This window comes from Nicotiana tabacum, chromosome 2 (assembly GCF_000715075.1).
Source record: "Nicotiana tabacum cultivar K326 chromosome 2, ASM71507v2, whole genome shotgun sequence".
NCBI classification, from domain to species: Eukaryota; Viridiplantae; Streptophyta; class Magnoliopsida; order Solanales; family Solanaceae; genus Nicotiana; species Nicotiana tabacum.
Genome location: NC_134081.1, coordinates 97077421 through 97093373, shown reverse-complemented (window position 1 = coordinate 97093373; position 15953 = coordinate 97077421). Strand labels below are relative to the sequence as shown.

The window sequence follows — 15953 nt, the reverse complement described above, 5'->3', positions numbered from 1 at the left end:
GTTAACCCGTTCGAACCCACCAAATTCAAAAGTCCGCGAGGCTTGGGCTGGGTCGGGCTGGTTTGGCCTATTTTTGAGAGCTACTTATGGTAGACCTAATCATCACATATTTTAAGTGGTGGGAGTTCAAACGAACTTTAATATTTTTGATATGAACCTAGACACATGTGAATAGTTACAAAAATTTCAATAAATGTTACATTATGAACCCATAGTTTGAAAAATACAACGAATTACTTATTAAGAACCTTAAGATTGAACCCATCAAGTTTAAATCTTAGATTCACTTCGGATTATTTTAATTAACAAGTTTAGAGGATCATGTACCTGTCCATAGATATAAGGTGTTCTGACATAATTCCTATTTACAGCTACCAGAATCATTCCTACTTGATTATTTTTTTTAGTATTTTTCAACATAACGAAGGTGGAGAAGATGCTCTGCAAATTTCACGTCCATTAGAAGCTATTTAACCCTATTTATATATTAGTCATAGCAGATATCTAGGGATACTATGGCTATTAAATATTTCAATACTAATTGACCAATATTGCAAGAATCGTGGTGGCCGGTAAGTTTTTTCTTTTTTCTTTTTTCATAATCAGATATATTATGATGATGATTCATAAGTTTTCATTTTGTAGGGTGAAGAACTTGGTTTTTGGACGGCTAAGCTCACATGCATTGCTTATGATCAGTTCTTTAGTAGAACCGACTTTCTGATTTTCTTCTGAAATAAATTAGGAAAAAGTGAATGGTTATATATTTCACATAAGGATTCAGGAAGCAATGTAGTGAATGGAGTAATTAGCTAGGTCTATAATTGGTTGACTTTCTGTGAGTGACCAAATACCTTTGACTTTGTTAATGATTTTCTGTTGTTCTTAATTAAGTCATCTTCCCCATGCAAAGGAGTATAAATTTGGCATAGTTTCTTAGCTAATTAACACTCCAAATATTCCTTTGTTAAGTTCTCTCATCTCTTTTCCAATGGCTCTTTCTTTGTTAAGCCTAATCAACTTTCCTCTTTCTTTCTCCTTATCAATCTTTTTCATAATTGTCTTTTCCATTCTATTGAAACATTACAAAGGCTACAAACACATTACCAAAAAGAAACTTCCACCTGGAGAAATGGGACTTCCATGGATTGGTGAAACCATAGAATTTTACAAAGCCCAAAAAAAGAACAAATTATTTGAAGAATTCGTTCAGCCCCGGATCGAAAAATATGGAAAGACATTCAAAACAAGACTAATGGGATCACCAACAGTAGTTGTATGTGGAGCAGAAGCTAATATGTTCTTTTTGTCTAATGAATTCAAATTGGTAATAAGTTCATGGCCTACTTCTTCAGTTGAGCTAATGGGCAAGAATTGCATTATGGAGAAACAAGGAGACGCGCATCGATGCCTTCGTGGGATTATATCTTCAAGTCTTGCCTCTTTTAGCCTAGATGCTATGGTTCCTAAAATTTGTAACACAATTCAATCTCACTTAGACAAAAATTGCAATGGCCAAGACCAGATCATAAAACTGTATCATCTGACCAAATCTTTGACGTTCAAAATTGTGTTCGAGTGTTTTTTGGGGATAGTAGTCAAACCAGGATTACTTGAAACGTTTGAGAGAGTCTTGGAAGGTGCTTTTTCACCCCCATTTAAGTTTCCAGGATCTAAGTTTTCAAGGGCAAAAAATGCAAGATTGAAAATAGAGAAAATTCTTGTTGAGGTTATAAGGGAGAAGAGAAGAGAGATAGAATTAGGAGAGGAGAAAGAAGGGAAGTTAGACGAGGCATTACTTTCTCGGTTAGTGAAAGCGTTGATTCGCGGTGAGGTAAGTGAAGAAGAGGTCGTTGATAATGTTGTTTTGCTAGTGTTTGCTGCACATGATACAACTTCTTTTGCCATTGCTATGACATTTAGGATGTTGGCTCATCATCCCACCTGCTATTCTCTTCTCCTTCAAGGTACGTTTATATATAGAAGCTAACCACTGCATTGTCTGCATATCAACTTTTTTCAGTTTAGCTCTGTCTATTACACTGATTAATGTGAAAATTGGACACAGAACATGCTAATATAATGAGTAACAAAGGATCGGATGAGATATTATCGTTGGAAGATACAAAAAGGATGAAATATACCTGGCAAGTTGCGCGGGAAAGCATGAGGCTGTTTCCTCCTATCTTTGGTTCTTTCAGAAAAGCAATTGCTGACATTGAATTTGAAGGATTCACTATTCCAAAAGGTTGGAAGGTAAGAACTATCCTACTCTTTGTGTCTTTAGATAGCTGAAAAGTGCAAGATTATTACAGTCAAATCCTTTTACATGCCCATTATAATATCATATGCTAAATTTTGTTGCTATGTGCAGGTATTGTGGACAACATATGGTACACATTATAGTCCAGACTATTTTAAAGAGCCCCAAAATTTTGACCCAAGTAGATTTGAGGAGCCTGTTCAACCATATGCATTTGTACCATTTGGAGGAGGGCCAAGGCTGTGTGCAGGGTACCAATTGGCAAAACTAAACATTCTTATATTTGTTCATTACGTTGTGACACGATATGATTGGTCCTTAATAAATCCTGACGAACCAATTGTCATGGATCCCCTTCCCTTCCCTTCCAAAGGAATGCCCATTAAAATTTCTCCCAAGTTTTAATGAAACATAACCTTGTTGCAGGGCACTTGTTTCGTTATGCACATTACCAAAGTGAAAAAATGATTCCATATCATGGCTCAAATTAACCATCAGTCAAAGAAAACTATTTAAACGATTGTTTTATCTGTTTATAATTGTCATCAGTCTGAACAATGTTGAGACACCTGAGGACATTCAAATATTAACTAAGGGCATGCCATAAGCGTTAGTCCAGTCATAGTATACAATTCCATGTGGCTTGAAATATTTGGAGCTAAGTGACGTTGAAATCAACCAAAATAATATACTCTTAGGAGAATGAACTCGTTGACAAATGCTTCTACCATTATCGCCAAATAAACTTTTAGATTCAACCACAAGCAGCATCGATTCAAAAGAGAGAATTGTTCATAAGATTCAGTTGGTACATGATTCAATCAAAGAAATGTTGAAATGATTGATATAGCCTTCTTATCAGATTCCAGACGCGAGGCAAACCCATGGAAATAACCCAGTATACTTATTAGTGGTAACAAAAATAAAAGTCTGTTCATGGTCGGGTTGGGTGTTTTTTTTTTTCTCTTTATGGGAAGAGGGAAAATAGATTTTTTCTCGCTTTATCTAAAGAAATTCCCTAAAGTGGTTCATCTTTTACACACTGCTGGCAATCAGGAAGAAGCGTATGATTGACTGGCTTCATCCCCTGGCTACTCCATCGGTTCACAAGAGCCACCTCAAGTACCCTGACCTGCAGACATTTTGCTCTTAGAATCAAAAGTGTCCAAGCAAACTAGGTCAAATTGCAACATAAAACAAAAGGAGGGGAAGCACTTCATCCAAATCAAGCTAAGTTATTGTGATATCCAAACATTTCTTATCCCAAACTTCATGGATATTTACTTCTTAGATACAGTATTTCAGTCAGCAACCTAGGAACAAAGCATCACCTAATAAAACACATCGTAGCAAAAGAAGGTTCCAAGATGCCATTTCATTCATTCCTTTCAGCATTCATACTTGATCAAGTTGATGAGAGAAAACTTGAAAGTGAACAAGTGATCACATAATTGTGCATTATAATTTTGAGTATAGTAACCCATAAAAAAAGATCTTTTGAGTAGAGTATGTTCTTAGGAAACCACATAACGAATTGGTGCATAGGGATTAAGGCAGCAGCCACGCCAGTAACTTTTGGAAGTGACAATGACAGAAATAATGCAGGTGATGGCCATAATTCTCATGAGCAGCTGTCACAATGCAGTGGATGAGGCATCCAATGTACCTACTTCAATTGGCGGATGTATATCCAATAAGCTATTTGACAAGATGCTAAAACTGCTTTAAGCATCAGAGAGGTTGTCTTTACTTGAGAATGTGACAAGTTCATTGTGACAAAAGTAACAAAAATATAGGTGACTTTTTCAAGTAGGGGAGAATAGGATGTCGACCCTACAGTCACCACCAAAGATCAACTCCATGGACTATGTCTAACAAAACAACCGCTGCTGATAAGCAATTCAGCTGAGAGAAGCCAGAAAGTCTGATCTATGTCTAACAAAACAACCGCTGGTGAAAGCAATTCAGCTCTGAGAAGCCAGAAAGTCTGATGACCGACTGGGTAAGAGGAGCCCATGCCAGGAAGCCTGATCACCAGATTAGTGCTTAGCTTATACATAAACCTCTCTACAATCAGTTTCACAACAATAACAAGGGAATTTGACTACAAATATTGGACATATGCATTTAAAAGGTAAAAAGATCTCGCAAACATTCAGGCTGGAGAAAAAAGATAAATTGATAGCTCAAGAGATTCACACTATTGGAAATTTAGTTCAACATAGGATTAGATGAGGTGCATGCAAGCTGACCTGGGTTCCATCATTATTAAAAAAATGATTACCATAGCCTAGGCAAGTCTTATTCAATTAGTATGAAGTTATGAACCAAAATTATAATCAAGGTCATCAAACAAATCATTCTTCAGGAAATCTAACCTGCTGTACAATTAATGGTTCCTCTGCACGACTTAATGGCTCTGTCAAAATAGTAAGAAAACCATTTCTATTACCATAAACTATGTCTGTAAACGGCCTATCACCCACCTGCAAAGGACACAACATAAACTGTCAACTGAGAAAGGACAGAGAAAAGCTTACAAAAAACTGAAAGAACCAAGTTTACCATAATAAGCCTCGACGATTCACAACCAAATTGTTTTTCAATTTCTTCAGCTGTTCCAGCCGGCTTCTTCACCCCTAAAGTATACACATAATGAAAGTAGCAAATACAAATATCATTAACTCAAAGATAGGCAAGTGATATTCACAGAAATTTCTCAATTTTTTGACTTATCATTCGTTAATTCATGTTACTTCAGAGTTGCATTACTATAGAAATGGAATATACAATACATGATAGATTAGGGCAAATGGAATCCCAAATAGGAAATACAACTTACTGTGCATAATGACTTTAATTCCAATTGCACGTTCAAGAATTCTGGCTTTTCTACCATCAGGGTCATATTCATCTAGTCCTACAAATTCACAAATCATAATTACTGAGCACTACTGAGACGAATTGTTAGGAGTCAGACTAGCCCAATTGACACGGGCCCAACTTAGACATTTGCACTGATCTAAAAGAAATCTAATTACCTGCAGAGTTGCTATAAACTGCAATATTGTTACCAAAGAGAGATTTGCACTGATCTATAGAAGAGGCAAGAGGAGACCACAAGCTCAAGGAGTAAGGAACTGTAATTGTATTATCCTTGTCAAAGACCACACCTTGAAACCCTCGTTTCTTTAGCTCAGTCCAATCGATATACCTAATATCCGGCACAATAACATGTGGGATCGCCAAATGCTTGTCCTTAGAGAAAACCCCTAAAGAAGACACAATGCCCTCCACGTTAATCCTCTGGCCTACTGCAGCTTTCAAGTCTGTCCACCACATGTTTGTGTAAATGCCTGAAGGGTTGGGAAGCTCAAATTTCGGGTCCTCCTTGTTCTCTCTGTACTGGGTTCTCTCTTCTTGAATAGAAGTATAAAATTCTTCCCAATTTATACCGTTCTGTCGATCTAGGTCTGTACTGTTGTTGTTGTTGTCCCTTTTGTGTTTATCTTGTTCCTGACTGCAACTATGTGTAGAACTGAGAGTGAAACAACACTTGTTTGTGAAATGGGTGGAGCAAAGTGAGGAACGAGGAAGAGTTTTCTTGTGGAGATTAAGGGAACGACTGGGGGAGTAAAAATGCTTAGGAATTGGGTAGAAGCAAGTATGCAAAGGAGTAATTGAGGTAGACAGCATAATCAGACCTTAAATCTGGTATCTCTATGGGTTTATATAGAATAATTGTATACATCGATGAAAACAAGTGTAGTAGTTTCAAGTTTCAACCAACACGAACCTTTCGTGTTACTGCTGGAAAACATCTCTTTACGGATAGCAGAAACGGGACAAAATTACTGATGTTCACGGAGGACCTACCATGTGTTGGCCATTTGAAGAAATGACACAGTTAGCCACTTTAAAAAGCTGTTATTTAAGAATTAGCTAGTATATCTTGACTTTGAATTTTTTAGTTTAATTTTTCAGGAAAAAAATATCCGTAATTGTCCTGAAGTTACAATTTTTAGTTTAAATACAAAATAAGTATTGGCTAATCTGTAAATAGTATCTTTGAGAATGGCTGTATGTGCACTTGCCTCACCATTTGCAGAAGGCCAGCCAACAAATGTAAAGAGATTTTTATATGCTTGCTCCCTTTTTAAAAACTATTCTCATAAATGATAGTAGGCTTTGTTTATTTAAAAAATGGATTGTTTTTTACTTTTCTAGCACTTTCACGTTGATAACTCCATTAACTAAGAGATCCCTCTACATTAATACACTTTTTACTACATTTTCTTTTTTCCTCGCTCTTCCATAATTTCTTTTTTCTCTTCCATAAATAACACTTACCCAAATATATCAAAGATTCTGAAAGAAAAATATCTCAAAAATAATTCCCTCTGCACAATGAGGATTTTTTTTTTTTTTTGAGTTTTAAACTTTTTTTCTGTACAATTTTATTTTAACTCAAAATATTCCTTTAATATATTTCAAGTATATTATATTGTGATAATTTACAATGTAAATATTCCATCAATATGTCATATATATTTTTTATATGTATTTATACCACATATATAACTTATATATATACATCATAATACATTATTATATAGATATTATTCAAAGTATATTGCTAGCAAATACCTTACATAAAATTTAATCTAAAATATTAACATGCCACTAATATGTATATAGAAGGAAAATATATGTCATATATACTGTTTATAAACGGATAATTTATAGAAATATGCATGTTATATTAGTGCAAAATATAAATGGTATATTAATAATATTTATTTAAATATAATTAAGTGTATAAATAACATATGCATATATACATGATTTTTCCTAAAAAATACATGATTTATAATATATCAAAAACATACATTATATTTTTTTCACCAAATATATGTATTTTATTTCATTAGAATATACAGATATATAATTTTGCTAGGATTAGTTGAATAAAAAGGTCCATGTATAAAAAGGAAAAAAATTGTTATGGAATGGATCGATGATATATATTTAAATATAAAGACGTATATAAATAACATATGCATATACACATGAACTTTCCTAAAAAAATACATGATTTATAATGTATATATACCACAAACATACGTTATATTTTTTTCATGAAATATATGTATTTTATTTTATAAGAATCAAGAATCTGTTTCATTAAGCAGCTTGATTCTTGCTGATTTGAATTGAATGAAATCTATAAAATATTTTACTGCCATATTTGTTAATCATTAATTAATGCTAATCTTTTGTATTATGTTTTTAATAGTCTGCTATTAATGAAAGTAGCCCAAATATAAAGGTGGTGTATGGCCCAAAGGGTGATCGAGCTAGCCCATCTGAGGTGGGTATGTTGGGCCTAGGCTCAGTGTTCTTATGAAAACTTTGTTTTATCAATACACTTATCTCTCCATTTTTTTTGTTTAATCTGACACAATTACTAACAACGAACTTAAATATTAATATCCTCGCAAGACAGCTTTCTTGTTAATTTGTTAGTTAACCCAAGATAATGAGAGAACAAGCTATCTCACTTTGTTAATTTGGAGTCAGAAGGCCTTTTCGGTAAAAGAGAGAAAAAGAAACAAAAAAGATTTTATTCCGGTCCATGTGTATGCTCCAAAACAATACAGCAGTAGATAGATAAAAAATAAAGAATTTTGCTCATATAAATAAAGAATTCAGTACATATATTCATTATTCACAAATATGAGAAGAATCAATCTTAATAAATAGCAGAGGCAGTGCCACAATTTCCTTGCTCCAGCAACTTAATTAGAGGAACCTCGAACGCTTGCACTCATGAGAAAAGCCTTGAGGAAACCTCTTAGAATCAGCACAATAGTTGTAAACCATGTGTCTGCTCTGCACCCATCGTAGCCTATTCCTGCCCTTAGCATCAAGTTCTTGATTTTGCCATGGCCTAGCATTGTTTGCTGAATCAGTGGACTTACACGAAGAGGCGCCGGATGTGACTGCGCAGCCATCAATATTGAAATTTCTGTAAGTAAGCTGTGAAAGGAGCATGTGTCCAATCAGTCTTGACTCTACCTCCTTGTGTAGCCCACTCATCTGCATTCCATAAGCTGCAGTACACTTTCATTGGTTGGCTCTTTTGGGAATGGAATGCCAGCGCTTTCGTGGTTGTTGTATACTCTGATTGGACTATTATCTACCAAGAAACTGAAGATGGGAATTCATATGGAAATCATCAGTACCAAAATAAGAAGAAATTGCAAGCAAACATCATTAATTCTTACAGTGCGATTAATATAAGGAACTTACATGATCTTCTGAGCATTCCAGATAATGGAGTAAGTGTGAAATGCAGCAGTTGGGTCGAACCACAAATGGAATTGTTGTTCTTTGTTGCCTTTGCCTTGCGAGTAAACATTGGTATGAACTGTGTAAGGTTGGCCAGAAACATTGCCTAAGAACTCGAAATCAATCTCATCATGTCCAGCTCCTTGTGAAGATAACTGATGAAAGAAACAAAGAACAAGAAAAAATATTAAATCATCAGAACTTGGACATGAAATAGAACTAATACAATTTTGTAAGGGAAAAGTTGAATGACTTACGAAGAAGGTGGTGACAGTGCCAGCAGAATTTCCAGGGACAAGTTTGAGTTGCATGTCAAATCTTCCAAAGAGATACTCATTCTTCGATTGAAAACCCGAACCAGAAAATTTATCAAGGGACAGAGAAAGGCCTCTGCCTCCTCCTGTTATTTTACCACGTCCTTCGCCCCAAGTGATATCTGCAAGATTATAAAAATTACCAGCTGAGGCGACTGCCCATAGACTTGCCATGACTATAGGAAGGATTAACATTTTGAAAGAGAAACGAGGCGACATTTTTCAAAATGATTTCTCAACGTTTTTTTCAAGTTGGAAGAAGAAGGGGTATGTCTGAAATCAAATGTGTGGTGATTGATGATATGAAATTGTTCAACAACGCATCCGTATTTATACTAAGCAAATTATATGATTGACCATGCTCATGAATTGAGGAGGAAGGATCCAAAGTTGGCAAAACAGCTGGAATTTAAATCTTTTGTTTATTTGGAAACATTAGTGGAGTTGTAATATAGCAGGGGCCCACTTGACGTTTACGCGTTTGATATGTAAGTAAGATGATTTGAATGTGAGAAAACCTGGATTCCTTTGGAAACTTTTTCCATGGTTTAATAATCATGAACCTTGGGTTACAGCTATTAAACAGAATGGATGTCCACAACTATACTAAGTATTGAGCCGTGTGATTGCCCTTATTTTGTCATCAAGCTACTTGTGACTTCATTGTGTATTCCTCTCGTTAAGGGTGTATTGAGACGATTCAATAACATTGAGGAGTAAAGTCAAACGTTGATAAGAAAGAGGCTTGGAGATTTTAAAGAAAAGAGAATTTGTATTTTTTTTTTTTGAAGTGTATTTTCCTAACTTTTAAGATGTAAAATTACCATATATTTTTTTAATAATTGATTTCTTCTATTAAGTCTTTTTTAACTGATTAATAGGTTAATCCATTTAATTTGTCTTGAGACATTGTTGTTCTTAGGTGAATTTTTTAATTTTAGTTTTGAAAAACTTTTTCTCACACATGCAATTGTTAAAGGAACTTTATTTTATAAATATAGATATTTGAAAAAGAATCAAGTCTTATGGATGTTTAGATATAAAATCTTGGGGGATTTGCATCTATACCCAGTTTTTGGGTCACATTTTAACCTATATCCGCTTTGTGAAAAAAATTACAAGTGTACCCACTTTTCAGGTAACTTCAAGCATACGAGCCTGAAGTAGCAAAAATTTATGTCTGAAGTTTGAACTTCAGAATTTTTTGCCTGAAGTGTAGCCTTATCAAAGCAAACCTTCAGATATTTTTGCCTGAAGTTTGGCCTGACTTGCAAAGGCAATCACGCAAACTTCAGTTCATAGTGCAAGGAAAAACTTCATTTTCCCCTCACTTCATAGTGCATATTTCAGATAAATTAGTCTGAAGTTCTTCAATTTATAGTGCAAACTTCAGGAACTTTAGTTCATAGTGCAAGGGCAAACTTCAATTTTTCCTCACTTCATAGTGCAAATTTCAGACAAATTAGTCTGAAATTCTTCAATTTGTAGTGCAAACTTCAGGAACTTCAGTTCATAGTGCAAGGGCAAACTTCAGCTTCCCCTCACTTCATAGTGCAAACTTCAGACAAATTAGTCTGAAGTTTTTTATTTTGTAGTGCAAACTTCAGGACAAATTAACTTTTCATTGTAACTAAGAACTGGTTTGGCATCACATCGGGGTTTACCTCATGGGGAATTCTTCATGTTCTTCATATTGGATTTGGAACTTCTGTATATTCAGTATGAGATAAACACATAACAAGATGAACTAGAGAATATCTGTTGCGCTCTCGATGCATTTGGATTTGTATCTCGAGCTTGCAAAATAAAAGATTGTAAAATTTGCAAAAGCCCACGTTTTACTTTCTGTTGACAGGGTTTCTGAATTCAAATAGAGAACGATAACAATACTATGTTTTGTTATTTTATGACAGTATTTGATCAAATATAAGTTAAGTTGTTAATTTGACTTCAAATTTTATTAGTGAATATATTAAAGTAGTGGTTGAAAAATTAATTTGATAGACAAGAAGAGCAGGAAGAAAGGAGCGCATAGGTCAGGAGGAAGAAAATAAGGCGTTTGAAGTTGTTAAAATTAGGATATATGTTAAATAATTTTAAAAATATGGATATAGGTTAAATGGGGGCGACCAAATAGGGCGCCCCGTGCAATTTTTACTAAAATCTTTATCACTAAAAATCCAATTTATCAACATTAGGAATCAACGTGATTTGGTATTTTGCCCTCATAGATTCGAAGTGCCATTCAATAATCATATGCTCTAATAAGGGTTAAAATTCGGGGCAAGCACAGATAGTCATTCTCAGTGATGCTATTTAGAGATTAGTCACTTATTTTGTTATGAAATTTTAAACTAAAAATCTTAATTTCAGGATAATTCAGAATATTTTTATCCTGAAAATTTGAAATGAAAAACTGAAATTTAGAACACACTGACTAATTCCTAAATAGCAATCCCATAAAATGGCCACCTGGTATCATCTGTATTTAAAATTCCTAGTTGTCGTGTCGCTCGGCTGTATCCAGTTTCAAAGAGACCACGCTTTAGTAAACGTCGTTACATAGCCCAAACAGAAACTTTATTTTCTTTCCCTTTTTTTCTTTTCTTTTGCTGCAATGTTCCTAATCCCTCCAAATAGACTATAATAGTTCAGTGACTTTTGTCATGGCCGCTATATCATCATGTCACGTATGTGCTACTTGGTATATATTTTTGTCATATGGAAAGCTTACATATGAAATAGACTAGCACATGTGGGAAGGTTCTAAAGAAATATGGAGATTTCTCATGGAAGATCTTAGAACCCTACGGAATTGCTAGAAAAGTCCTTAGAAGATTCTAGATATGTAAAAAATTCTAAAGAAGAGACTTACTTATAAATAATAAGGGCCATGTGTAATAATTATAGGAGACTAGTATATAAAAGGGGCTATTGATTTGTAACTCGTCAAGAAAAACAATCAACTCCTCTACAATAAAAGGCTTCATTTGGCAAATTTCTCTTGTCTTTCTTATCTAACATTCCCTTAGCGATCTTGAGTGTAATATTTTAGGCTGACTTGGCATAGTAGTGTAACGACCCGACCGGTCGTGTTGGGCATTTACTCTCCTTTCTACTATTTGAAGTCTTGAACAGTTTCATATGATGTATTATAGCTTGTGTGAATCGTCGATTGTGGATTTCAGGTATTTTAGAATGTGTTCGGAAGAATGAATCTCAAGGTTGGAAGTTTAAGTTGAAAAGGTTGACCGGATGTTGACTTATGTATAAAGGACCCCATAATAGAATTTTGATGGTTCCAATAGCCCCGTATGGGGATTTCGTATTTAGAAGTATGTTCGAATATTTATTTTGAAACCCGTAGTTAAATTTGGTTTGAAATGGCAAAAATAGGAAATGGAAGGCTTGAAAGCTTGACCGGAAGTTGACTTTATTGATGTCGGGTTCGAATCTCAATTTCAAAAGTTGGAATAGGTATGTACTGTCATTTATAACTTGTGTGCAAAATTTGAAGTCAATCGGAGTTGGTTTGGTATGAATCGACATTAGTTTTGAAATTCGGAAGTTCATAAGTTTCTTAGGCTTGAATCGATGCGCGATTCGCGATTCTATTGTTGTTAAAGGAAATTTGAGGCTTCGAGTAAGTTCGTATCATGGTTTGAGACTTGTTAGTATACTTGGTTGGGGTCCCATGAGGCTCGGATGAGTTTTGGATGAGTTTTTTTAACGTGCTTGATGTTTTGACATTTGTTTTAGCATAAGCATGTAATGATCCAAAGGTCCATTTTTAGTTCTAGAGATCAAAATTCGATTTCGAGGCTTTCAGGAGTTTGATAATGAATTATAGGAATAATCTGGAATGTTTGGTCTAATTTCATCAAATCGCGATTGAGTTTTTACAGCAAAGCATGAGTTAATTATTTAACGAGCAAAATTGGTATCGTATTGAGAAAATGAGCTTTGAATTGAGTTTTGCTTGAACGACTAGGTTCGTATTATTATTTGTGACTCATAGAAACAAGAATCATCGAATTCCGATTTCGTATGATGAAGTTAGAGCCTTTTTAGTGAAAAATAAATTACTGGTGCAACAGGTTCTGGTGCGCACCTTTAGCGACCAGATTTGGCACTTTTTGAGATGGAAATTGGGCTTTTGGCGACCAGATTAGTGTTTTTATTGAGCATTTGTTTTATAACCTCATTTCAATATTTTTGGACGAAAGAACTCGGTTTGGGCGATTTCTAAGCGAGAATTCACGGGACTTCTTGAGGTAAGTCACTTGTGATCATTTTTACTTCATATTATTGAATTATCGTTGAATATTCCGACTAGATTACGTGATTTTGAGGTGTAATTCGAGAATTTGGGCATAGGGATTTGAAAATAAGATTTGGGGATTTGGAGGTCGAGTTGATGTCGGAATTTGGTAAATTTGGTATGGTTGGACTCGTGGTTGAATGGGCGTTCGAATTTTGTAACTTTCGTCAGGTACCGATATGTTAACCCCACTATTGACTTTTGAGTTGACTTTTTCGGATTTTATTTGGAAACTTAGCATTTTGTATGGAATTTATTCCTATAATTTTTATTGAGTATATTGAATTATTTGTGACTAGATTCGAGACGTTTGGAGGCAAAATCGCGAGAAAAAGGCTTATTGAAATAAAAAAATGTACGGTTTGAGGTAAGCAACATTTCTAAACTTGGAGCTGAGGATATAAACCCCGAAAATACATGTTATATGATTTGTTTGGGGGTGACGCATATGCTAGGTGACAGGCGTGTGGGCGTGCACCGTAGAAACTGTAACGTAATTGATTCTGTAGAATTGTGTAGTCAAATAATCTTGGCATTGTCCATGTACTTTCGTATGTTAAAGAAATTGAGTTGAGAATCATGTTAAAAATCATGTTGAGGCTATATGCAGTATTATTAAGACCCACAAAGGTCATGTTGCTGTTGAATTATTTGTTTAAATTTTAATTTCATACTCAGTCATGTTCATTCATTTTATATCACATCTCAGTCTCTGTTGCTATTTATTGATACATCATATCATCATTTTTGGGCTGATTTTCACGATATTTTTAGCCCGAGAGACTGATAATTGAGTGAGGCCGAGGGCCTGATTGTGAGGATATTTATGGGATCGGGCGGCATGCCACAGCATGCCATATTGGCTTTATATATTTTATTATCATGGGATCGGGCTGCACATCGTAGCATATTTTATTGATTTATGCATGGACCTGGCTTATTATAGCGCTTGGGCTAAAGGAGCTCCTTCGGAGTATGCACCCCACACAGTGAGCGCAGTGGATATTATATTTGGGATGGAGTTCCCTGGGCATGGAGTTGCCATATATATTCACTTTTGGGATGGAGTTCCCTGGGTATGGAGTTGCCCTATACATTATATTTGGGATGGAGTTCCCTGGGCATGGAGTTGCCATCACTGTGAGTACATGAGTTCATCACTGTGCTGTATTGCATTAGACATGCATACTTGATATGTAGGCATAGAGAAGTATTTTTTTCTCATGCCATCTGATAATGAGATTTCTTATCTGTTGTTGAAGTTTTTGAGAAAAATCACAGATCTCAGACTTACTCATATTTTCGGTGATTTTCGGCAAAAGATTCGAGTTTCACTGTTATATTGAAAAGAAAATGTTTATTTTCCGGAATTTTATACGAGCTAAGCATTTTATTATTGAGTTATTATTACTTATGTCGCTTTATATTTTATTGTTATGAGATGTTATTAGTTCTTGGAGTTAGAATCTGACCCTTGTCCTAATTCATTTCTACTTTCAACCAAATGTTAGGTTTGTTACTTATTGAGTACATGGGGTCGGTTGTACTCATACTACACTTATGCACCTTGCGTGCAGATTTCTGATGCTGATGTTGCTGTGTATGACGGGAATAGCTGCCTCTTGTTCCGGTCATAGATGCCTCTTGTTCGTGGTAGCTCCAGAATTATTAATATGTTCATATATATATTTCAAACAGATGATGTATTTTTATTTCACACCAGCTTTGTAAATTCTAATCTTAAAAGCTCATGATTTGTACTACCAGTCCTTAGGGAGTGTATTAGAGTCAGTTAAATATTAATTGAATCAGATTGTTGTTATTTGGCTTACCTAGTGGGTGAGGTTAAGTGTCATTACAGATAGTTAGATTTTGAGTCGTATCAAGTAGGATCATGAGGAAGTTGTCAAGTGCCGCACGTGTGCTTAGTTCAAGACTAAGGACATGACAACGTGGTATCAGAGCAAAAGTTGTGACTAAAGGAATGTTAGAAATAATACAAGAGATTGTTAGAAGGAAGCTTTTAGGGAATCATGGTCGGGATTACCAAGGGTGTGGTAGTTGCAAAAGGGACAAATGTAAAGGTCCCTAAGCAAAAGGAGTATGGTGGTGTACGGGACACCCACGAGGTGGACGACTTACTTTGGAGGATGGACAAGTACTTTGAGGTAGTCGAGGATGACGAAGTTGTTAAGGTATGCAACGCCTCAATGTTCTTGACCGAGGTTGCCGTGCTGGGGTGGCATCAGAACTTTGCCAACATGAGAAAAAGGCTATGCAATATTGAGACGTGCGAGTAGTTCAAGAAGGAGTTGAAGAGCAAATTTACTCGATGAATGTGGTATACGAGGCTAGGTGGAAGCTAAGGGAACTCCGACGGACGGTCGTAATTCGGGAGTATATGCGTGAGTTCACTACCTTAATGCTGCAAATCTTGATTCACACAGTCCGCACATTGGTTCATACAATGCGCCGCCTGCTCTTGTATTTGTAATAACTTGTCTTGAATTCAATTAAATGTCGATGGAAAAGAACCATAACTATGTAACCCTATTCCTACTAGATTGACCCCAAAATAGCATATCCAAATTATAATAAAGCCTATAGACGCTATAATTGCAGAATTTGAACCCCGCAAATTTCTATTTCTTTGAGTATGTAAATAAATTGCAAATACGATCCAAGTAAAAAATGCCCAAGTTTC

The 15953-nt window shown here is 35.2% G+C and overlaps 3 protein-coding genes across 4 annotated transcripts; 1 reads left to right on the top strand and 2 right to left on the bottom strand.

The window, feature by feature from the left end:
* Positions 1–445: 445 nt before the first annotated feature.
* On the top strand, positions 446–2692 carry LOC107786117 (taxadiene 5-alpha hydroxylase-like). The gene is made up of 4 exons (XM_016607551.2): positions 446–572; positions 646–1967; positions 2069–2256; positions 2375–2692. The coding sequence occupies exons 2-4, from the start codon at positions 992–994 to the stop codon at positions 2666–2668; spliced, it is 1458 nt and encodes a 485-aa protein (XP_016463037.1). The 5' UTR covers positions 446–572; positions 646–991; the 3' UTR covers positions 2669–2692.
* A 317-nt stretch (positions 2693–3009) lies between these two features.
* Positions 3010–6092, bottom strand: LOC107786118 (phosphatidylglycerophosphate phosphatase 1, chloroplastic/mitochondrial). Of its 2 annotated transcripts, none has more exons than XM_016607552.2 (5): positions 5305–6091; positions 5106–5183; positions 4829–4902; positions 4642–4749; positions 3010–3395 (listed from the first exon to the last, which is right to left on the bottom strand). In XM_016607552.2, exons 1-5 carry the CDS (start codon positions 5957–5959, stop codon positions 3282–3284), a joined length of 1029 nt encoding a protein of 342 aa, XP_016463038.1. In that variant the 5' UTR covers positions 5960–6091; the 3' UTR covers positions 3010–3281. The 2 variants fall into 2 exon arrangements, with proteins under 2 accessions (XP_016463038.1, XP_016463040.1); XM_016607554.2 differs by lacking the exon at positions 3010–3395 and adding an exon at positions 4096–4290 and having other exon boundaries at positions 5305–6092.
* Positions 6093–7871: 1779 nt separating this feature from the next.
* LOC107786116 (xyloglucan endotransglucosylase protein 1) lies at positions 7872–9225 on the bottom strand. The gene is given in 5 exon segments (XM_016607550.2): positions 7872–8299; positions 8301–8399; positions 8401–8473; positions 8576–8769; positions 8872–9225. Coding segments are annotated over 5 exon segments (876 nt in total). The 5' UTR covers positions 9148–9225; the 3' UTR covers positions 7872–8065.
* Positions 9226–15953: the final 6728 nt, after the last annotated feature.